This window comes from Vanacampus margaritifer, chromosome 7 (genome assembly GCF_051991255.1).
Source record: "Vanacampus margaritifer isolate UIUO_Vmar chromosome 7, RoL_Vmar_1.0, whole genome shotgun sequence".
Taxonomy (NCBI): Eukaryota; Metazoa; Chordata; class Actinopteri; order Syngnathiformes; family Syngnathidae; genus Vanacampus; species Vanacampus margaritifer.
Window position 1 is genome coordinate 17,920,756 of NC_135438.1, and position 24,499 is coordinate 17,945,254.

The 24,499-nt window shown below is 38.9% G+C and overlaps 2 protein-coding genes across 4 annotated transcripts; one reads left to right on the forward strand and one right to left on the reverse strand.

Moving 5' to 3' along the window:
* Positions 1–2: 2 nt before the first annotated feature.
* LOC144054648 (ADP-ribosylation factor-binding protein GGA1-like) lies at positions 3–10,379 on the forward strand. Its single transcript, XM_077569823.1, has 17 exons — positions 3–130; positions 620–704; positions 925–1,000; positions 1,086–1,184; positions 1,991–2,114; positions 2,690–2,784; positions 2,869–2,949; positions 4,760–4,897; positions 5,000–5,081; positions 5,213–5,323; positions 5,410–5,556; positions 5,830–5,873; positions 6,629–6,804; positions 7,149–7,399; positions 7,466–7,635; positions 7,716–7,826; positions 9,000–10,379. The coding sequence occupies exons 1-17, from the start codon at positions 85–87 to the stop codon at positions 9,111–9,113; spliced, it is 1,950 nt and encodes a 649-aa protein (XP_077425949.1). The 5' UTR covers positions 3–84; the 3' UTR covers positions 9,114–10,379.
* A 703-nt stretch (positions 10,380–11,082) lies between these two features.
* Positions 11,083–24,336, reverse strand: LOC144054649 (putative ATP-dependent RNA helicase DDX17). Of its 3 annotated transcripts, XM_077569825.1 has the most exons (13): positions 24,076–24,336; positions 23,151–23,313; positions 22,911–23,007; positions 22,652–22,785; positions 22,023–22,088; positions 21,746–21,887; positions 20,772–20,932; positions 20,509–20,681; positions 18,888–18,998; positions 18,734–18,795; positions 17,960–18,019; positions 14,172–14,405; positions 11,083–13,210 (listed from the first exon to the last, which is right to left on the reverse strand). In XM_077569825.1, exons 1-13 carry the CDS (start codon positions 24,126–24,128, stop codon positions 12,777–12,779), a joined length of 1,890 nt encoding a protein of 629 aa, XP_077425951.1. In that variant the 5' UTR covers positions 24,129–24,336; the 3' UTR covers positions 11,083–12,776. The 3 variants fall into 3 exon arrangements, with proteins under 3 accessions (XP_077425951.1, XP_077425952.1, XP_077425953.1); XM_077569826.1 differs by lacking the exon at positions 17,960–18,019; XM_077569827.1 differs by lacking the exons at positions 11,083–13,210; positions 14,172–14,405 and adding an exon at positions 16,957–17,253.
* Positions 24,337–24,499: the final 163 nt, after the last annotated feature.

Below are 24,499 nucleotides of genomic sequence, written 5' to 3' on the forward strand. Positions count from 1 at the left end.
TGGAGAAACTAGACGTCCATTGGATAATCCCGCGATATTACAAAACAACGCGAGATCTAACCCCTTGTTTGGAATTCCCAGAAGATGGCAGAAGCGCCGCCGGAAGAGAACACCCTCCAGTCGCGTATCAGTAAGTAATATTAAAGATAATGTACGTTTATAAACGTATCAAGATAGTGTATTTACGATAGCCAGTCCTGATTTGTTGCTTTCGATTGTGGCTTTATTAATAATGGTTCCTTTCGACTCAAGAATAAGTGCCATCAAAAAACGTTTGGAGAGTAAACAGTGTTGGGAAAGATTTCTTAATCAATGTGTCATTTTATCTGCATGTTTTCCACGTTTACAGACTTACATACTATAGAACGCGCACTTAAAAATAGGTCGCAAAACAAATGTGGAAGTCTGAATACTAATTTAATTTAAAAAAATGAAGCTGCCTTAACCCAAATGTCATATAGTCACTTGAATTAATGAATCACAAATAGACGCGTACAACGTTGCAATTTCACTTTGATCCTTTGAAAACCGTCACGAGAAATCACTGTCATTCGTAATTAAAAAAACAAGGTGTTTGTCTTAGAATAACTAACGTCTGAAAGAAATCTGCCTCCTACAGATAAGGCCACCAGTCCTTTGAATAAGGACGCCGATTGGCAAAATATCAAAGCGTTTTGTGAGCTTCTCGACAATGAACCTGACGGGTGAGCATTTTAACCATTTGCATACGTACAGCATTTTCCAAGTATCGCAAACCGTTGTGCAAATTCTCCTCACAATTTCAACGCTTCTACAGGTTTTGCTTTGTAAAATCATGCGCTCCATAAACTCATCACAATGATACATGCCTGATCTTTTTTATGTTGATTGTACTAAATTTTATTTTAATCCATAATTTACCACCTGTATGTTTTTAAAAATCAGTCCCCAGCTTGCAACCAGACTCCTGGCCCACAAAATCCAGTCTCCTCAGGAATGGGAGGCCATGCAGGCACTACTGGTAAGGTCTTGCTTACGGTATTGACTTTACCTACTTTTGTTATTTCAACACAATCTCTACAAGTAGGTTTTGTTGTTGTCTCCAGGTTCTGGAATCCTGCGTGAAGAATTGTGGCAAGCGGTTTCACAATGAAGTTGGAAAGTTCCGTTTTCTCAATGAGCTCATTAAAGTGGTCTCACCTAAGGTAACGATTACTGCTGTTTATCACTTCAGTTAGTCTTCCACAGTAAATCAATGACAATATCAACAGGAAAGGGAAACTGCCACTAAAATGCACATTACAGTGTTTTCAGTTGCAGGTTCAACCAAACTTAACCTTGTATTTACAGAAAACAAATATCTAGTTTACTGTATGCTATGAGATGTGTAAACAGCCGTTTAATGGTGAATTTCTGTGGAGGTCAAGATACACACCCACGTATGATTCGTGATGACATGGCCCCGCTTGGTCATCATTGGCTGTAGGTGATCATGCAACATTGCTTGGCCTATCTGTGCTGCAGGAAATTTGGTGCGCTTAGTAAATCGACTTGTGACTGTTGTGATGGTATGTCATGTGATTTTTTTTTTATTATTTGAATCTCTTCATGCTCACTGTCAGGCAAAAAAAAAAGAAAGTACTGTTTTCATTGTACCCTAAGATGCATGGGAATGGGGACAATAACACAATTCTTGTTGATTTCAAGGTGAAAAGAGACAGATTTGCTGAAAAGGCTACCCTCCCTCACCAGTAAAAACCCTTTGTGTTGAATTTAGGAAGAAATATATATATTTAATTTTCAATAAAGAAGGGTTTGGTGAATGCGCAAAGGAAACTGGTGGGTTTCAGTGCCTCCAATAAGGTTCAAAACTACTGGTTCAAACACATGCTGGACAGCTTTCATTATGCCGCAAGTCTGTTGCTAAATTCTTCAACAGTAATATTACAATTTTATCGTTTGTTTGCATTTTCTGAAGAAAAAAAAATCTTCCTCAATATCTCTTTCATAGTACTTAGGTATCCGTGCCCCTGAGCGAGTCAAGACGAAGGTTCAAGAAATGATGTTCAGCTGGACAGTGACACTTCCAGATGAGACTAAGATAGCTGATGCCTATCGGATTTTGAAGAAACAGAGTGAGTCCATCAGGCGTTTGAGAATATCATTAACCAAGTTGAAAGTGTTTATTTAAGAAGCCATATTTCCCCTTGGATGTTTTCATATCTGTTTTCCCTTTTGGCACATGCTGAGCAACAAGCATGATACCATTGCTCCTAGTGATTGCTAATAATATAAGCAAGTGAGTCAATTTTATTTACGTAGCACTTATCGCACTGCCTGCCTGCATTGTCTTACTGTAAAGTAAAAAAAAAAAATATCTAGTCCTACAGGAATGCCTGCCTAAACAAATATCTTTGTCTGCTTTTTATAATGTCTGCAGTGAAGGCAGCTGTTAGTTCAAATGGACGTTCATTCGGACTGCAACGGTGTTACATTTAACTTTTTAATGTTGTGTGAGGAACAGTTAGCAATACAATGACACCAAATCCACAAAGTATGGAGGGGAGTATCACTGAGCACGTTAAATAACCCCTACAATGTATGTATAATGTCATAAGTAACAACCCACTTGCCCCAGGTCGTTTAAACAGGATCCCTGCTGATGACGAAATGTTTATTCAACTATGGTTGATATGTGTCTCTCTTCCAGGTATTGTCAAGCAGGATACAAACGATAATGTGTCCTTCCCAACCCCTCCACCTAGAACTAAAAGCACCATCTTTGAGGATGAAGAGAAGTCGAAGGTATGTATACTTATATGCCTGATTATGAAGAACCATCGAGCAAGGATACTTTTGACCAGTCTGTAATGTTTTTGTTTTTTTTAGACGCTTTCTCGCTTATTGAACAGCACTCGCCCCGAAGATCTAAGAGCTGCAAACAAGCTCATTAAGGAAATGGTCCAGGAGGTGAATCATTTGTTGCCTTATTACCTCCCGCGGTGTACAGCATGAGGCCACACACGTATCTCTTTGAGACACAGTAAACATCTGTTTGTCGCAATGGATTATTTTCCAGACCCACCCACATGACAGGGTAAAATCTGCAATACAAGAGACTATGTCATTTTTTTAAATAAAGTTTTATCCCTTCCACACACTACAAAAACATTTAAAATATGAAAACACACCATCGTATTTATTAGTGCACGTTGTTACTCTGTAGCTGTCAAGTGTTGGGAGATTTAAAGAATGTCAATTGGAAGAAATGAAGACACTCGCACGGTCTTTCTTATAAGATGTGAAGAGGAATAAATTTATTTGTCGTCTTTGCGTGTTCCAAAAATATGAAGACAGATTTAATGTAAGAAAAAACACCTTTGCAAAAATGATTTAATAAAAAAAACAGAGATCTCTGGACATCGTGACAGACTCCAAACATCACGTAACAGGTGGAATTTCAGAGTGTCGAATGTGTCTCTTCCGCGGGGAAGATGGCTTCTTATAGTTAAACCGACCGCCTCTCTTTCATTTGTAGACAAAACGTACTCTCTGGGTACTTTTCCGTGAGCGATGGCGCTAACAGATTCAGGGGTGTGTGTGTTCGAAGCAGATTCTGTTCTCAAGGACCAAATGTGTGTTTTCGCACAGAACACTGAGAAATAATTTTTTAGACCAAACAATATGTTCCAGCTTAGTTCAAGGTCAAATTATACTGAGTTCAACACTATCTCACATCTATAAAACATTTCGACATGGTTAATATAAAGAATTAAAATGTTAATAATGTATAACAATGGTTAATATATGAAATAAAGAATTTAAATGTTAATAATATCTAACAGATGTGACGCTTGCTTGCGTCAATCTATTTATTTTTTATGTACTGGTTGAAATTTAGTGTAGAACTGACACGAAAAACAAAAGAGAAGTAAACATTATATATTTAAACACCAAATTGTCCAACCAAACGATATAATTTCATCTAATGACACTTCGTGAGTTTAATGCTCACATATAATGTGCAATGCCATAGATAGGCTAATCGAAATTAGCATAGATGTTAACGGTTATTATAAACATTCAGACGGTTACTTAACACACGCGCAGCTAAACTTACAAATCACAATTAGAGCCTACAACAATTCTCACAGGTTGGTGGCATCTTTAGTCTCTGATATAAGACAATTTGATGCACATCTCGACACATGGGGTGCAATACGTTTCAATTTAAAAGTTGAATGATTTGATTCAGTAGGATTGCGATTTGATTCAATGTGAGTTTCTTTTTATTTTACATACAGATGAATGAACTTGTCAGTGATGTAAATTTGGCATTTCCTTCAATGACATAGCTCTACAATAAAAGACGATTCGATATGTATCTCAATATATTTTGGAACAATTCTGTTTGATTCAATGCATTCACATATTTTAAATCAAAACTGATTTTCTGATTCAAATCAATTTTTGATACACCACTCACTACTCACAGGCCTTTTTTAATCTCTTCTCTGTGGCAACACCAATTGTTATTACCTCATCTTCTTGCTCTTAGTTATGCTCAGTGTGGCCCAGCATAGCATAACATGATGACACAAATATTTGATGTTCTGGGGAGGACTTGCAGCAGCTTTTACAGGTTGTCAAAATTGAAATGCATAAATTAAAACATTGGTTTGATTTAAATAAGCTATCATTGAACTGAACCATAACAAAGTGCAGTCATTTTGTATGCATTTTGAATGGTCATGATAACCAAATTGATTTTTTTTTCTAGGACCAGAAGCGCGATGAGAAGGTTTCAAAGCGGATAAACGCCATCCAGGAGGTAAAAGAGAGCGTGAGCCTGCTGAGTAAGCTACTGGAAGATTACAGCGAAGAGGGCAGCTCACAGAGCAATCGGGAGCTCATTAAGGTTATAAAGGCTGTGCAGATGAATACACGCCTCAGCTGCAGATTCACACAAATGCTGGAGGTGAGGCCTTGGTTTTATTTAACATCTGTCTTGTCTTAACAGAATCTTTACCAGCGCTGTGAAAAAATGAGACCCACACTGTTCAGGTTAGCCAGTGATACAGAGGACAATGATGAAGCATTAGGTAAGGGAACTAAAATGCTGAGGGAATGAAACGGAAAGGGCCCTAAATGGGACACTATAACCGTTTAATTGGTCAAGCCCTACTGTTTAGATGACAACATTTGGGCTCATAAATAGGTTTTGTGCTTCCAGCGGATATCTTACAGGCCAATGATAGCTTGACGCAGGTGATTAACATCTACAGGCAGCAGGTGAAGGGTGAGAAGGTGACGAATGCCTGTGAAAACACACCTCCACACACAGGTAGGGTCGAAGATATGTGCGTTGGTCACTACATCGATTTTGCCGCCAGATCATCTCAAACGTTGCACGTTGTTTTTGATTCAAAGAGCAAAACAGTAGCCCCACTTTACTGGAACTGACAGGACTGAGTGCACCAGCCAACACGTCTCCATTAAACGCAGAAGCCTCCAACATAGATGCCCTGTCTGAGAACATTGGCAGCAGTCTCCTGGTTGATGAGCTCATGTCGCTGGGTAAGCACAAATTTCTCAGCTAGCGTGTAAAAACCTCAAACTGAGATGCTGGCCGAAAAACGAAAAAATGGGTTGAGTCAGCTTTGTTTGCACAGCAGTTTTGTCTTATTTCCATCGACTTGGACCTGCTGTTAAATAGCTGTCTGCAACCCACAATGTTGAGTCAGTACACAATGGGCTCCATCTGAACCTTTTTTTTTTTTGTATCTATATATAATATTTAACAGCTAATGCGTCACCTTTAATTGTTGTTCATTGTTTCTGATCTCCCAGGACTAAACATCACAGAATCTTGTGAGCTTCAGAACACTTTACAGGTGGGATTTAATACAAGTTCATAAGTTAGTTGAAACACATCACTTGAACTGCTTGAGGCTTTGGCTACACAGGAATCGTTAAAAAGAAATGTAAGAAAAAAAAGAAGTAATATTGAGTGTCATGTACATGGCAATGCAGCAGGTGGTCGTATAACCCAGTCCTTCTCAAATGGGAGTGGGGTGTGCCTAGAGGGGCATGATGTGATGCCAGAGGGAGTGAATGTGACTCCAGGGAACGTTTTTGTTTTGTTTTTGTGTTTTTTTTAGAATAAATTGTAATTGCACATCCACTACAGTAGGTGGCAGTGGTGCTGTCATTTTCAGAGAGTACACAAGGAGCATTAGCGTCTCTGCAGATGTGTACTTAAAACAATTTTATAGACAAGTGATACCAGTATATTATTTATAGTATAGAGCAAAATATAGATACATACTTATTTCAACACAATATTTAAAATGAAAGAGGCATGGTCACCTGTTGTCACATATTTTGTAGATTTACTCGTAGTTATCAATTATTTGCGGAGATTTGCCAAAGGTGGCCTGGCTCGGTCCTTACCCCCTGCGAATAGCTGGGGTTTAATGAGTATACTGAGGAAATTAAACTTGCATGTCAAAGGATCAGTGTATATTTACATTTGCATATGTACAGTACATGTCCTGAATGAAAGTTAAAGCGACGCTTGACAACAACTAAAATGTAGGTTGTTTATATATAAAAAAAAAGTGTACCTTTGTTTTTTCTTCTCCATCAGTCTTCTGCCATTCCAGAATTCTCTGCTCCAACAGTCCCAGCTTCAAAGCAGTGCTTGGACGTACCCCAAGCTTCACAGGCTGTACCAGCGGCACGCAAGGGAATGGATGAGCTCAACCTGCTGGGGAAGACATTAATACAGCAGTCCCTCCCTCCTAAGGACCAGCAGGTCAAATGGTGAGAACCACTCTGTGGGATTCCCTGGTGGAAGATTTGTAACAAATAATTACAATAACCGTACCATCTTATTATATAAATTGTTCAACCACACACTATGTGGACAAAAGAAATGAGACACACCTCTTAGTTCCAACATTGAGGGAACAGAGATTAACTTTTATCTTTATTCCTCTGGTTCAACAAACCTACCAGCAGACACACAAAATCTTATAGAAAATGGAAATCCTGTAAATATAAAGTCCAAGTGTCCCAATGCTAATGTTCATATAGTGATTCTCAAGTCAATCTTGTAAATATATCAACATTATTTCCTTCTTCTGATTGTCGATGTTAACACGCAGGGATAAACTCCAACCTCCGTCCAGAGTCAGTTTACGAGAGCTGCAGACCAAGGCCAACTCTAACTCTGGTCATGCGCCAACTTTAACGTCATCCAGTGCAACTCCTGCATCCTCGTCAGTCCCCGAACAACCCGACATTCTCCACTTCAATCCTACATGTCCATCTGTAGACAAGAGCTTGATGCCAGCTGCTGGCTCCTGTGACCTCTCCTTATCTGATGTTACAGTGCCACTGGAATTAATCCGTCCCAGTAAGTTGAAGCTGCTAGCCCTCGGACATGTTTCCGGATTTAACATCATTTTTGTATTTGTTTTAGGCAGCTTGCTACCAGTGACTGTATTTGACAAACACAGCCTGAGGGTCTTGTTCACTTTCGCCCGTGACTGTCTGCCGTCACGGCCGGACGTGCTGGTGGTGATCATCTCCATGTTGTCCTCAGCACCCACTCCTGTCACTAACATCCGGTTTCAGGCAGCTGTGCCCAAGGTGTGTTCATGTAGTTCTTGGCATCTAAAGTTTGTTTTTATGCTCAGATAAACATAAGGTGTCCATGTGTCCATGCCTAGGTGATGAAAGTGAAACTGCAGCCACCTTCTAGTAGCGAACTCCCAGCATTCAATCCCATCCTGCCTCCGGCTGCCATCACACAGATTCTGCTACTGGCGAACCCTCACAAGGTTTGCTTTTGTCAACTACGTCCATCCATAGCTGAGTGCAATTTAAAGAATCCTTAGTTGCATAGACACATGCAGAAATAAATATCCTTTCTATTTGGATCAAATCTTTTGAAAGGGAAGTCAACCCAAAAAATGTCTTAACAATAATGTTCTATGTGCCCTCACTAGTCTAAACACCATCTCAGGTGGCGGCCATTTTGTCACTTGCTGTCGACTGAAGATAACATCAGTTGGTCAGGGCTGAGGTAACAGCCAATCATGACTCACCTGTTTTCTGAGGCTGAGCCATGATTGGTCGTTACCTCAACCTTCAGCAACAGGGGGCATTATTATTATTATTATTATTATTTTAGGGGCACACTTCTTCAACCTAAATTTGAGGTCACGTTAAAGTGGCAGTTCATCTAAAAACAACGGTGTAGTTCTGTGCACATTTATTCAACTCAGAAGTTATGCTTCAGCATAAACATAATGCACGGGTAAACATGAGCGCTGATGTCAAGTTTAGCAGTGAAGTAAACATTCAAAACTACAGCAGCTAAAGAGCATAAGGAGCATCATAAAGGCTAGCGTTTTAACGTGGACCTCGCTGTTGTTGTCGTTATCACTCAGGTTTCCGCCATGTGGATGAGTAGAACCTGCCCGGTTTCACGCCCTAGCTGCTGTAGCGAACCCTCCTACTATGAATGATTGCTTCAGTGTTCAGCTCGACATTAGTGCTTGTCCAAATGAATGACTCTGTGGCCCTCCCCCGTGTATCTGCGATTGGCTAGCAGTTGCCTTCATTCGCTGATTGGATTGGTTGTATTGAATGACGACAGATCAATATAGGAAGCATAAAAGGCTGGCGTCCCCAAAACAGCTTCCAATCCAGCCATGACGCCGGGCAGGACTGAGCAACTGTGATGTCATTTTCAGTCGACAGCAAATGACAAAATGGCCGTCGCCTGAGATGGATAACAACTGGTGGATTTTTGCTGCTTAACTCATATTACACATACACAATATCAAATCAGAATACCGTGTTTGGACTACTGTGGCTACATGTATTATTGTAAAGAATTTTTTGGGGGGTTGACTACCCCTTTAAAAATATAATGCTCGATTTTCGCTTAACTGTAATAGTTATTTAGTTGTGTACTATAATTCTAGACTGATATTGTCACGTTTCAGGAAAAGGTGCGTTTGCGGTACAAATTGACCTTCAACCTGGGAGACAACTCTTATGATGAATCGGGTGATGTGGACAAGTTCCCCCCTCCAAGCACTTGGGGAAGTCTTAAGTGAGAAAGGACTACCTTGCTGTCTGTCATCTGATTCTTGCTTCCCTAAAGATGTATCTGCTTTGAGGCAAAAGTGCCTCTTCATTATAGGAAATGTTCTACCTGGTGCCTTCCTGATTGTTTCATCCATGTTCTTGTACTTTCTACTCGTGCCTTTTTCTTCATCCAACGAGCTGCTGCCACATTGAAACTTCATCCATTCAATCCAGAGACATTTTGGAGAAGCTGCTCTTTTTCTAAAAAATTTATGTTTGCATTTGCTTATTTTTTTCCACTTGTGGTATGACCTTTGGTATGGGTAGAAAAATGAAGTAGCTCATATGCTCATGAGTGTTTGAATCACATGTGCAGTTACACAGCAAAACAACTGGGTACTCACTCAGGCAAGCACTACCTCAGTGGTTGAGAAATCAAAGCTAGAGTAAAATGTAGCTGCGTGTGTGTGTTTTGACAGCAAAAACAAATTAGATGCTGACATGATTACATTGTCTAGTCTGATGAATTGCCACCATATTCACAAGACACTTCACGGTCCCTTGCACACTTTCCATGAGAGCCTATATAATATATATAAAAAGGGAAATAAAATAAATATATAATACAAAAGCTGTAACGAAGACGATTTTACTGTTTTGCTGACACTGTAATGTTTCATGAGATTGTAATTTATGGTTGTATGTAGTATTGATAAACTGCACATCATACTGATTGTTGTAAAATCTTAAAAACACTTTTAAATATCAAAGTAGTGTTTGTTAGATTATGCAGGTGTACCTAAATATATGACCGGTACATGTGTATTAACATCGTATTATGTGCTGTGACACATTATTGTTGACGACCTTGTACATTTTTTTTTAAACAAAGGTTGACTTTTTGTCAGCATTTCTGATTCACAAACAAGTGGCACAAAATTTGATTTCACTCCATTTTTTTTATTTTATTTCATACATCACTTTACATTCACTTCAATTTTGCACGTGAAATGTCATTTTGACAGGATGTTGCCTTCGCTCTTTTTGCTGCCTTTCTTGACGTTTGTCTGACCCAAAAAGGGACAGCACAAGTCCTAAAATGACACCACTGACACCTGATCAGATTCTACCACATGTGCCTGAGATTCAAGTCATTGTTTCCTTTGTCTAAGTTGTGTAATGTAATATGTTCATGGCCACATCAAAATTATACATTGATTTGAGTAACTTGCAGCATATGCCTATGCCAATTTAATTATACAAGTATTTAAATAAAGAATGATACTGAAGGCAGATTGGATTCTTGTCGACTAAGATTCTTAACTACTTTTAATGTGCTAATCTACGAGGTCTGAGACATAATTTTCTGTATTTGTTGAGTGCTAATGTGACTGCATCCTAACATTAAGCTTGTTAAAGGTCATCTTTTGTAACAATTTCACGCAATACAATAACGGTCATTCAAACATTGCACAGGCACATGCACATTTTTGACAGTTTTACACTAAATTTGGCATCCAACATTTCACAGGCAGATATACTGACCTCACCTGGACATTGTCCCAAACCCAAACAGTCCTACTATTGTGAGGCCCAACAAGATCAGAATTCCAGTTATCCCTAAAGAGTGAAAACACATCAGTGTGTGCAGAGCTTGAATCAAATCATCATATTATATAAATGATTATTCAAAAATATGATAAAATGGAATGCGCTAATCAAAGGCAATAAGTAGCCTACGCGATTCAAGATATGGATGCACAGTCCATAACTACACAGGGCAGCCAAGTTTGAATGTGACTGTGAAGGTGACTTCTGATTCACTGCCCAAGTTAAGAAAATAATACAATAGTGTATACACCCACACAAAATGTTATATAATATATATAAAAACTAAAAATATTGTATTACTGTGAATAAGTGGTGTGCTAACTTTGGTAGATATGAGAGACAATTAAAAGAATGTTCAAGAGATATCTCTTGTCTGTAGCCTGGTGGTCGAGGACAACAGCCCTACATGGGCCAAAATCATTATTTAAAAACTCCACTTTATATAACAGGTGTTACATGACTACATCTTCTAAATAAAATACAACTATAGTAGAAATGATCCCTGAGATTTGAATTCATTTTCCCTTTTTAGGTGTCCACTGATCCAAATTCATTTAAACTTGGACTGCACTCAGCAAGAGGGCAAACCTCCACCCAGGCTAAATAAAGCATCGACACCCAACTCCTGCATATGCATGAATGTTGTAATGGCATACAGTGGTCCCTCGCTACTACGCGGTTCACTTATTGCAGATTTCCTCTATCGCGGATATTTATCCCCCCACTTTCAATAGTGAGTACTGTACCCCATAACATTCTTTATTTATGCTACTATTTGTGTCCTTTTTGTAATATTTGAGTAAATATAAACATCTATTTCTTTCATTCAATACAATCTATTATCTTTTAATCAAAATATAGAATATTTGGTAATAATTAAGAAACGTGCATCATGAGTAAAAAAAAAAACAAAAAGTTTACTTGAGTTGAAAAGTTGAGTTGATTTTACTTGTTCTTACGCCCAATTCACACTGACTGCGGAACGGACGCGGTGCGTTTTCTGTGCGGCATCCGCACGGGCTGCAATTCACACCAAGTACGTTGCGTGAGCTGTCCGTACCTGGAAATCTGCTCCTGACAGACAAGATCACGAGGGTTCACGCTGGTGAGTTCAGTTCACGCGATAACAACCGTGTCTATAGAGTCCTATTGGTAAACAATAGCCACACTTGCCTGTTGTCACATCGATATGCTTTTGGACATGGGTAAGTACGTTTTGTGTTTAAATAGTGTTATTTTGTCATGTTTAATTTATTCTCAGCTCGTCTTTTTGTCTTAAATGTCCGACTCATGCGATGCTGTGTAGTTAGCTAGCTTCCCTCCCCAAAAAATTGAGTTTGCAAACTGTTTTATTTTGAAATATACCGGTTCTACCTTGATGCCGACGCTCGACTTCCTGTCCGGCTCGTGTAATTTCTTCAGCGTCATGAAAATCCGCATACGGCGTCCGGAAAAAAATAGAACGCTTGTGGAAACCTTCCGCAGCGCCGCATCCCTTCCATTGCATATTAAGAAACTCTGCAAGAAGAGCACGTTAAGATGACAGACAGTATTAGCGTTATTGAAGGGGGGCTGGAACTTTTTTTGTTTTTTTTTAACGACCGCTACTACGACCGAAATTCACTGAAAAGTGAGGGAACACTGTACATGTAATTAATGGTTGCTAGCCAAACACCCTATCCCCTTTTCAATAAGAAGAATTCTGGCATGGCACTGGATTTACAAACCTCACCTTATCATTGTGAAAACATGTCTCCTACTCTTAATGTTTTAAGCGAGACTGAAAAAACTGGGTCTGTCCGAGAGTTAAGATGGTACAAAATACCAAAAGTACTCAAAACTACTTAAAAAAAATATATATATAATATATGCATATTGCAATGAGTGGTGTAAATGTTTGTACAATTTCACTAAGGTGGATCAATACAAACTTTGAACAAATAGTCCAAATCATTTCACTACTACGATTGGCTCGCCACCAGTCCAGGGTGCACCCCACTTGTTGCTCAATGCCAGTTCACCCGCAACCCCAATATGGACAAGTGGTCTAAAAAAAGGATGGAAGGATGGAGATATTACTACTAGCGAGGAGAAGGGCCGGAAGGAGGAGGGTTAAACTGGAAACTGGGTTGAACTGGTTGCCCCACGAATCCCATTAACGGGGGCTGAGACATGAGAGGCTGTGGCCCAGCTGGCGGCCCAGATGAAGGAGGAGGCTGGGCAAACTGACCCTGAAGATGACTCGAGTGATCCGTCCCTCCGCCGCTAGGAGACGGGCCTCCACTAGCGGCGGAGTTGTGGCTGCCTCTGTAGCCCTGGTACTGATCCGACAAACTGTGGCTGCTCCTGCTCCGGTCTCTGTTCCGGTCACCGTAGGAGGATGAGGGGTGGTCATTGTTGCGGCTGTAGCTAGAGCGGCCGTCTCTGCTACCGGGACGCATGCGGCCTTGACACTCATCCTGGTACATGGTATTGGGATTGTTGGAGCTGCTGCCACGGTAACGCATTCTGCCACCTGTGAGTAAAAACAGGAAAGTGGTACAGTTTTAAATTTGCTGATTAATCGTGCTCAATGCTGTCCCAAATAACACAAAATCTGTCTGGAGCCACTAAACATTTGAATATTGTGATGTACGAAACAGTGTGTAATGAGGAGCCAAGAGCTCATTAGAGCTGCAATATAACAGAAAAATATGCAGCATCCAGTAGTTTGACATTATTTTATTTTCCCTTTTGTCTTCCGTGTTTGGATTTTTTTTTCTTTTCTGCCTTTCTGTCAAATGTTCTTACATGTTTGACAATTTTATTAAAATATTATGGTAAGATTCTGCCGCTCTTCCTTTTCTGGAAAATGTATGTTTTTTTTAATTTTTCCTGCCTTTTTTTTGCTATCAAGTTTCTGACATTTTTGGCAATTGTGTGTACATTTTATGTTAATTTAGGGGGATTTCCTCCTTATTTTGACATTTTATGGTTCCATTTGAACATTTTCTTTCCTACCTTTTCTTAAATCAATTTTCTGACTTTTTTTGTAGACAATTTATGGGAATTTTCAGGATTTCTTCTTTTGTTTTTTTGACATTTGATAGTGGTTATTTTCTACTTTTCATCTTCCTTTTTGGACATTTTTATGAAATAATTAAAACTTTCATCGACCTTTTTTTCTGAAAACCTAAACATGTACCTAAATCATTCATTCATGTAATAATTTTTTTTTCTAGTTATTTTTTTTCTTCTAAAAACAAAGGTGCTATAGGTGTAATATTAATTTCTAATATATTATTATTTTTTAGATCCACAGGGAGTCACAGGACACCTGTGTTGTACCGCAAACTAGTTAACATGGCGAGTTGCAGCCAAGTAGTAGACTTCGTTTTGCTTCAAGACAAATGTCTCAATAAAAGTTGGGCAACAGTGCACCAAAACAAATATTTCTCCACACAATTTTTTTTTTTTAAAAATCTGGCGATATTTACCACTTCCTCTTCCGAGACCCGAATCCACCATCTGAAGCAGTTTAGGGTTGATGGCCTGATTCGCCTCCTGCAAAACCCGGACAAGGTCGCGGGCCTGCCGTGCGTTCCCAGGAGTGAAGAAGGTGTAGGCAGTGCCCTTGTTGGTACTACGGGCTGTACGTCCAATACGGTGGACATAATCTTCCGAGGAATTGGGATAGTCAAAGTTGATGACGAACTTGATATCCTCCACATCTTTTGAATAAGAAATATTTTTTTAGAGATTGGCAGATATCATGGTTATCAGAAGAAAACGTCGATCGGAATATTCTTGTTCAAAAGCTGATGATTACACATTTGTGGATATTTTGCATCAGATGTTTTGGATGAACTTACCTCTTCTTAAGACATTCGTAAATGTTACTTTCACTCCCAAGAGGATTTACCCTCAGTGATAGTGTACAATAAATTAAAATCCAAAAATCATTCATGGATGCAGCACACTGTATCAACATTATATCTCACTGGCCATCCTCCAAATATTTTTGGGACTGAATAGAAGGTAACATTGATATTAATGTTTACAACAAGAAAGTGATGTTCATAGAAAAGCAGCTTTGCTTGTGAAGCAGAGGCACTGTTTGTAATGCAGCTCCTACCCCTACTGGGATACAATAATAATTCAAATATACTAAAATTACTAATTGAATATGGCTGTGTATCTATCTACCACTGTTTAGTGGACCAAAACAAATGTCACTGTCGTGTGCCTATTTTTCCGAGATATCTAACATATACACTTGTACCATGCTGATCTCTTAATTTTTTGCATGTTTCCCCAACATCAAACACATATAAATATTACTCAAAGACAACACAAGTAAACACGGATTGCAGTATTTAAATTAAGGTTGTTTTTTTTGGGGGGGCCCTGTGTGAAAAATTGATTGCCTCCTCCGGCACTCTAAGGTCACCCTCAGCAGCGATATCCCAAATCAAGTGTTTTCTATAACTACCAGTGAGTCTTTCACATCTCTGTGGAGATATTTTGGCACTCTCGCAGGATTTTCGAGCATAAACAGGTTTTTAAAAAGTTATATCAAAGCATTTCAATCAGATTCAAGTCTGGATTTCAACTTGGCCATTCCAAATTTTAATTTTGTTTGTTAAGCCATTCAGAAGTTAACTTGTTGTTTTCCATTTTTATCGTGATGCGGAGCCCAAGGGCACTTCAGCTTGAGGTCACAAAACAGATGACCTGATGACGAGCAGGATTCATGGTTCCGACAATCACAGTAAGTCATCCAGGTCCTGAAGTAACAAAGCAGCCCCTGTATTTTTACACCAGATGTAGCGAGACACATACCTTCCAAACAGTTTCGCTTTTGTTGTGTCGGTACATAAAATATTCAGATGTGATTTGCAAAAGATGAGCCTTTATTTTCTTTTTTTGGTCAGCAGTTGGAACTCTATGTCATTTTTGCCAAGTCTCTTCCTCATTGTTAAATACTGAATTTAACTGAGGCAAGGGAGGACAACAGTTCTTCAGATGTTCTCCTGGGTTCCTTTGTGACGTCCTGGATGAATTGTCGCGATTCTCTTGGGGTTATTTCAGTAGGTTGGCTACTCTTGACCTCACTTGGCCTACTCTTGACCTCTGTTGCATGTTTTCTCAAATTGGGAATAATGGCCCTAACCGTGATTTGCTGGAGTCCAAAAACTTTAGGAATGACTTTGTAACCCTTTCCAGACTGTTAGAAGTCAATTACTTTATTTCTCATCTGTTGTCGATTTGTTTGGGATCGTGGCAGCTTTTTTTTTAAATTTTTTTAGCTCTTTAGGTCAATTTCATTTTGTCACACAGGTTACTATTTAGGTGAGTTCTTGATCGAGCATGTCTAGAGGTAATCAGGTTTGGGTGCGGTCAATGAAAATTACCTGAAAAATGTGATTAGCCACAGTAAATTCATGATTTATTTACAAGGGTGTCAAGTACTTTTTCACACAGGGTCCAGTAGCTTTGATAGTTTTTCTTTTTTTCTTATAATACATCAAATCAACATTTAAAAACGGCATTTCATGTTTACTTAGGCTGTTGTCAACATTAAAGTGGGGAAACTATGCAAAACATTGTAGGAGAGAGCAAACAATTTTTCAACGAACTGTACATTTGCTTTCTTCAGCTTTGTAACTTCACAAATGAATGCATGTTCACTGCTCATTTCTGGGTCTACCACAGGAGCTGTAAAAATGTAAACTACACTTACTAAACAACAGTTGAGGGAGCCCTGAGCGTGACAAAACCACTATTATCACCTGTTGCTGCTTTGATGTGAAACACTCGGAATAAGTACAACTTTGACTTTCACCTACAAGACAACACTAATTTGCCAGCATGTTTTTCAGCACAAATGCAATGATCTTCACTGGCCAATCTGTGTGAACACAAATTGTCTGTTTCTCATTACAGAGGACGTGGGGGCTCTGAGCGCACTGCTGAGTCTGATCAGATCAAACAAACACTATCTAAATGTAGCTCATGTATGTTATTGAAATACTATGGAAGGCGGATGGAAGTAGCTGTATGTAGCTAACGGAGGGGTTAAGAGAAAGGGGCGGTGCGGTACTTACCCCCTTTGTGTGTCGATCAGTCCTGGTTCAGAGGGAGGGGCCGAGGGTGAGGGAGACCGGATTCTTCCCTCACCTTCTGCGCACACCAGCAACGTCAGACGGGAGCAGAACCGCTAAACCTCAAGCGACACTAACGCAGGTTCTGTTGCTCTCTCGCCACATTGCAGGACCCTCCTCGGGCCCTGGCCAGGACTGGATCCAGACGAGCCCATCTAACACGCTCACTGCCTGTCTGCTTTTTTTGGGACGGGTCGCCGAGCAGACAAACAGGCACCTCCGGCAGCTCCAATGACAGGCTCGTTGGATTCACACACTGACAGTATCGGGCTGGGGAAAGGGGGTCTATGTTACCCATGAGAGGAACAGGGGCTGTAGCCCCTCAAAAACTAGACAAGTATCTACTTTTAGCGGGACTGAGCGTGCGGCGACAGCAGCAGCGCAGACTGTTATAGCTGCCGCATGCTGCCAAACCCTGAGAGGAGAAGAGGGGACAAAAAGGAAGAAAAATATAATAATGGGAGTTTTGACAAGTCAACAACCCTTCACTTATCCCCCCTTCTCGCATGTAATGTCATGTCAACAAAGATCACCACATCATTTTCTTCTGGCTTGTCATTTAATATTTGTGCATGCAGTAACTGTCCTAGACACCACACACAAACAGTATGTATGAGTGAGTAATGTTTATCGCTCTGGCGTGACTACGTAAAACAGACACTCCACTCCGTTCAGGCAGCGTGCCAAAGAGCCCCGCTTGAAGGATGCTTTGTAGCTATAGCAAGAAACAGACCAGTGGACCAGAAAGCCAGCAGCCTCCATATTGGACACTGGACAGCCCCGAAGCTGTCAGGCTGTAACACGTGACAAACCTCCTTGTAATGCCTAGCAATCATTCAAATTCACACGCTCTAATATGAACTCATTCTTAAATAAACAATACAAGACTTTTAATAGGAGAGGAAGTCTTTTTAGATCTGCCAATCAATTCTACTGCTCATTTACCTAGTGATCACACTCAGGGGGTGGGGTGGAGTGTGGAAGGGGTGGGGGGTGGTAGGCTTGGGGGCGGGGGTACATTAGATCATTAATTTGTGTCAACCTTGTGTGCGTGTGAATTCAAGTCAATTCTAAGACAACAAAAGAGGTAAGATATTATTTGTAAATGTGAAAAGACATACCCAGACCACGAGAAGCAACATCTGTCGCAATCAGAATGGGAGCTTTCCCGCTTCTGAATTCTGTCGAAATTGAGAAACAATTTCTGAGACAACTCACAATCAATTCCCACATAACCTCTAACAATAATTAGGGGAGTCGGGCGGTTAATTTTTTTTATCGCTATTAATCCCATGACTTCAATAGTTAACTCACGATTAATTTGATATCTGTTCTAAATGTACAATAAAATGTAAAAAAATTTTTTTTATAGTCATACTTAACATAAAAGTGGAAAAAATGTTCAACTAACAGAATATGGCTACATCTTTTAGTCATTGATACATTCATAATAATTTATAAAAGTGAGTGAAAATTAAAAAGATGTATTGTACCGTAAAAAATGTGTGATATTGATTTGTGTTGGTCATTTTTCTGCCACTAGATGGCATAATTGCATTTGTACGACGTTGGTGGCAGCTGAGTGTATTTTTCTTTTCATATTAAGAGCTAGCTAATCTTTAACATGAAGTAACATGAAATTTTGCACATTTTTTAAATTGCAAAATACAACTTGAACCCAGTCTCTACAAATATATGCATTATTATTAAAGTTATTACTGCGAAATTTTGACGTGGACATGTCTGCTGTTCTCCGAGTATAGGTTTTCCTAGTAAGAGACGGTCATTAATCGTGCGTTGAAAAAAATTGTGGTGTTAAAGAAATTTTAACTCAAAATTAAAAATGAATTAATTAATTTTGACACCCCTGATAATAACTGATATTTTTGTCCAACCTGTGAGCACCCAGTCTCTTTCTGGCTGGCTCTTGTCTCCGTGGATACACATGGCTGGCCACCTAGTGTGGAAAACAGCAGCAGTCAGGTCACCTAACAATAAAGGTTTGACATTTCCACGGTAAGTTATCAAAATCGCAGTCATATTCCTCACCCATCCCTTCGCATCCTTCTTGTCAGTTCATCACAGCGTTTCTTGGTCTCCACAAAGATGATGGTTTTGTTCTCCTTTTCTGCCATAATCTCCTCCATAAGCTGCATAAGTCTACACACACAGAGGGAAAGCGGCAACATTATCCATCCATATTCAATTCTTCCGTTACCAGACAAAATTTGACCCCCGACCCCCATCATTAACTTACAAAAACTTGCAAAGGAAAAAAATAGATGTAAAAATAAAAGTCTACCTCTAGTCTAGTGGGAAAAAAAAAACTCCCTTCAAACACAGTCCTTATTGCATTTTAGCAAACAATTTAGCATCAAAATTAAATTTCCTCTTCTGGATGAATATAAAACTTTAAAATTCTCTGAACGTAACATGAATATGATGCTTTTTTTGTCCTTTAAAATTTTAATAAAATTGCATCCCATGTGGACAGTCCAGTATATTGCATTCTAAGTAAATGTATGGTGCCTCTGGTAATAAAGTTTTTGGCAGGGAATATAAATCTGTCTACGTACAATATCAGGCTTGAGGCGTGTTTGACATTACAATGCCACCCTATGAACTAGAATCACCCTTTGGTGGGGCACTTGTAACAGACAGAAAGGTATTTACTTGGCTATATTACTTAGCCGTGATACATTTATTTCATGCTGCATCCACCACTTAAGTGGATTAACATGTGGATATATCACTCCTTTTGGCAATGTGAAAATGGGAACACCATAAATTTGGCAATGCACAACACAAGTGGCTCTGATTCCATCCATTTTGTCTGAAAGTTTCTTAGCTGGAGTTTTTTTTTCTTTTTTCTTAGCTGGAGTTTTAAAGGCAGTTGCATAAAGGGCATCACTTCTCCCAATCTACTGCATGTCTCCATTTCAAATGTTGAAATAATTTGGCAGTGCTATGGAAGATGCTGGGAAAAAATGTCCCTACCCATCAAGGTTATATTACTTAACTAAAACTAACAATAAAACTAAAACTAAAATTCAAAAAACAATTTTGTTAACAAAATAAAATAAAAACAAAAATGCTTTTTAAAAAAACGAAAACTAACTGAAATTACATTTTATGTTTACAAAACTAAAACTAACTATAATTATAGCAAAAATGTCCTTCGTTTTAGTCTTTGGTAATTAATTTAATGCATGAGCCTTTGGAGATGATTTTAAATGTGATTTTCAGTAAATTTATTCTGATATTAACCGGAATAAGGACCTTTGAAAGTGTGTCACACAGAAGTGACATCATCTAGTAGCAGCCAATAGAAAAGCACCTTCGGATGATGTCGCTCCCATGGTGTTTTTTAAATATACACTTACTATACTTTTTTTTTTTTTAACTAAAACTAATACTGAAACTAACTAAAACTAAGCATCTATTAAACAACTAAAACTAATAAAAACTAACAGAACCACCCTGAAAACTAATTAAAACTAACTAAATCTAAAAAACAAAACGAAATAAAAATTACCAAAAATGAAAATTCTAAAACTATAACAACCCTGCTACCCATAAACTCAGAATTAATGTATAAAATCAATCTGAGCCCTAAAAGCACAATGTGATCAACATAATGGCATATCCATAGATGTCCCCATTTCCTTACTTATGGTCCTTTTCGCTGTCCATGCAGACATCAACAATTTGCAGGATGTTGTGGTTGGCACTGAGCTCCAGGGCTCCAACATTAATCTGGATGTAGTCCCTCAAAAAGTCTTCAGCGAGTTGACAGACATCTTTGGGCCAAGTTGCACTCCACATAAGGGTTTGTCTGTCGGGCTTGGGTGCAGAACCGTGGAATATAAAAGATGAGTGAAACTCGTGACTTCATCAGATCAAATGTAGCCATTACAGCATTCTTTCTCCTACCCTGATTTGTTCAACTATCTTGCGAATCTGAGGCTCAAATCCCATGTCCAGCATGCGGTCAGCTTCGTCCAGCACAAGGTATGTGCAGCGACACAGGTTAGTCTTCCCTGACTCTAAGAAGTCAATCAGCCGACCAGGCGTGGCAATGCAGATCTCAACACCTAAAAGAGGAACGTAAACTGAAACTAAAACAAAAAAAAGTAACGAGACTCCACGTGCGATTGGGTGTGCCTTGCTCAATGGTACATTAGCAACACTCAGAATCCATTTACCAGTTCCCAATTCCAGGATTAGAGGTAAACGGTTGAGGTAAACATTAGTGCTGTCAAAGTTAAAGCGTTAATTGATTAATTAATCACAAAAAAATTACCGCATTTATCATGAATTAACGCAGATTAATCGCACTAGCAATTTTGACCATAGATTAGCCTTTAACGTGACAGCGGATGGCTACGTTTAAGGTAGCACAGGTTGTGTTTAAGCAATAAACATAATTTCATGCATTAAAGTAAAGCATTTAATTAATGTTTGCGTATCACATTTAGAATATCTGTTCATGTAAAAAATATTGGGGTCATTTTTTTTCCCATTTTAAATTATGCAAGTAATTAACCGATTAGAAAAGGAGGAGGATGAGCGTGTGCAGTGGATCAAAAGATGTTGAAGACGTCCTCATAACATTAAATGTCAAAAGAATTAACACATAATCTCTTCAAATTTGGCGGGGAAAAAATGTTGATAAAAAAGCCTTTTTTTATTAAGCAATTAAATGTGATTAATCAAAATTTTAAGATGTGATTAATCTGATCGTTTGACAGCTCTAGCAAACATGCAGATCATAATGAGGAAGAAGTCATAAATGAGCAGATTTTTTTTAGTGTTGTTCTGTTTTTGAAGAGCCTAAACATCATTGACTAAAAGGTTCATTCCAAACTTCTCACATCATGCAGCCAACTGTCATCTAACATACACACCCCTCTCTAGCTCTCGAATCTGCGGTCCTTTGGGTGCTCCACCATAGACGCAGGTGCTTTTGATTCTGGAAGACTTGCCATATTCAGAAGCCACTTGCTGAACCTGCTGGGCCAGCTCTCTGGTCGGGGCAAGGACCAAACACTATTAGGGGAGAGACTTAGTTAGAGATTTCCTGACAACAACAAATGAAGCACAGTGAACCCCGGAAAGTCAATCAGTGTGGAAGTGGAATAACCCATATTTGTTTTACAAAAACCAAGCAGCACATGAACTTACGATAGGTCCATCTCCTCTCTCGAGATAGGGCTGATGATTAATGTGCACAATTGATGGAAGAAGATACTACAGAAAAGAGAAAGGCAGAGCCAAGTCCAGTGTCAGAAACAAACATGAAATTAAGCACAACTTGCAATTAACTCATTCACTGCTGTTGACGGCTATAGACGCCAGAAATTCATTTTAACCATTTCTATTCGTTTAACATTTTTTCCACTTTTGTTAACAAGAGTATGAAAATCTAGAACTATTAAAGTCATGCGATTAATTAATTAAAAATATTAATCACCTGATGCAATTAGAAAAAAGATTATTAAAAATTAGGGGCGTCAGGGACTTCTCTAGTTAACTCACGATTAATCACAAATTTTAAATCTGTTCTTAATGTACAATAAAAAAAATTCTAGGCTTTCATAATCTTGTTAACAAAAGTGGGAAAAAATGTTAAACTAATAGAAATAGTTCAAATTAATTTTTGACGTCTATAGCCGTCAATGGCAGTGAATGAGTTAAGCATTTGTTGTAAAAGTGTTTGAGAAATAAAGTTGAGTTCACAACAATAATCTTGAATATATTCACATTGAATTATTTAATTAGTAAAGAAAAACAACAATTGTATTAATCCTTACAGCTAGAGTCTTTCCAGAGCCAGTCTGTGCAATTCCCACCATGTCCTTGCCACTCAGAGCCAGAGGGAAGCCCTGAGCCTGAATTGGTGTTGGCTCTACAAACTTCTGATGCATGAGCACATCCATCACATATTCTAATGCAAGAAGGGAAACAATAAGTCAGCAGCGTTACTACTAAACCAATAACTTACAAGCTTACAAGTAATAAAGGTCACAAGTTTTGATGATGTAATGCACAGTTTATTGCTGGTGTACTCACGTGGAAACTGTGCCTGTTGAAAAGTGATTACAGGCTTAGGACAGTCAGAGCCTTTGACGGTGATCTCTTTCATTCTACGAAACTCTTCAATTTCATACTGGTGATGTGAAAACGGGATATGACTTACACAAGATTTAGTTTTCATCTACCCGGCAACTATTGCATGCCACTTCAATGAAGCAAATAAGGGAAGCTATAAGATTATGGTAAATTCAATCAAATTAAAAGGTATGTATGTACCGGATTCAAGCGTTGAACTTCTGGGTGCTCAGTGTAGAAGTTCTTCTCAAATTTTGGCAGCTCATCCAGGTTCCACCTCTTCTTGCGGAGACGGTCGCCTAGATTCCCAGTCTTCATGGGTGGGGGGCCATTACTGCGACCACCCATTGGCATAGAACGAGGCCTATGAGGTTACACATACAAGTATGTCACATCATATTGGGTTAAATAGCATAATTACTATCAAGATCATTTTTAAAAGCTGCATTTGCTAGATTTGATTTTACAAAGTAGTATTCGGGCCACAGTGGAAAAAAACAGTAATTATTGAGTAATAACTCAAGTCATAATCTTACCAAGATTAGAGTAAAGTTGAGAAAATTAGGTTGTATATTTAAAAAAATACAGGTAGTGTGTTTTAATTGATTCAATATTGTAATTGCGTTTAACGTCAACAGATGACAGTAGGCAAAAGCCTCTTCTCAAGACTACAAATATTTGCGAAAAGAACAGAAGAGTTACTGCGTTTAGCAGAGAGGCTAGTAAAAATAAAAAACAAAACAAAAACAAATTGAAAAAATACACAATAAGAACATTCAGCACTATATTACTACACGTTTCTCGGCCCCCAAAACGACTTTTCCCCAGTTTGAATACGATTTTGCATTAAGTATTTACGTTTCATTTTACAAAAAAATCAAAAAAAAATTGTGGGCGTGTGTGTGTCTCGATATCTTGATTCCACTTCCAAGTGCTGCTTCAACTTCAACTAATTGGGCCCGCCTGAGACAGAAACAACAACAATGCTGACCGAAGCCCTGCAACTCAAGACGTAAACTTGAAACTACGACACAACTGTGGGCTCTGTTCAAAGTTCCAGCAATGCAATTGGCAAAATGAAACATTTAATGCATTATATTATGCCACATGTGAAAACGATCAGTACCTGTCTCGTCCACTGTCCCTGTCTCTGTAACCATAAGAAGAACCCCGCCTCATAGTTCCAAAAAACAGGACGTGGATCGTTGGCTCGTCTATACGTCAACAGGCTTTTTTACGCAGTAATTCACCCCAGAAGCACGCTTATTTACCTGTAAACACCCGAGACAAATTTAGCACACTAATAGTACACTTTGTGACTAAAATTACGATTAAAAACTGTCCAAGTTTTGACGCGTCACGCAACGCAGGCTAAAAGCAACTTATCTCTACTCTCTTTATTTGCCCCGCCCTCTTCTGAGGCGTAATGTCAACTGATCAGGCAACGTATCTCCAGAATTTGGTGGATTGCTGCGTAAAAATATTTACGTAGAATTAATAGTGAATATAATTCAACGTTTCGTTTTTCGAGACTAAAGGGTGAAGTCACT

Bases quoted from the DNA above. Each gene is read 5' to 3' on its own strand.
- LOC144054648 (XM_077569823.1), top strand. From the start codon at position 85: ATGGCAGAAGCGCCGCCGGAAGAGAACACCCTCCAGTCGCGTATCA. The intron at 5,324-5,409 runs GTAGGGTCGAAG...TTTGATTCAAAG, and splicing joins AAACACACCTCCACACACAG to AGCAAAACAGTAGCCCCACT. The intron at 7,400-7,465 runs GTAAGTTGAAGC...TATTTGTTTTAG, and splicing joins ACTGGAATTAATCCGTCCCA to GCAGCTTGCTACCAGTGACT.
- LOC144054649 (XM_077569825.1), bottom strand. From the start codon at position 24,128: ATGAGGCGGGGTTCTTCTTATGGTTACAGAGACAGGGACAGTGGACGA. The intron at 22,786-22,910 runs GTGAGTACACCA...TTCTTGCATTAG, and splicing joins TCAACAGGCACAGTTTCCAC to AATATGTGATGGATGTGCTC. The intron at 18,999-20,508 runs GTAAGGAAATGG...CTGTGTGTGTAG, and splicing joins GACAGCGAAAAGGACCATAA to ACTTATGCAGCTTATGGAGG.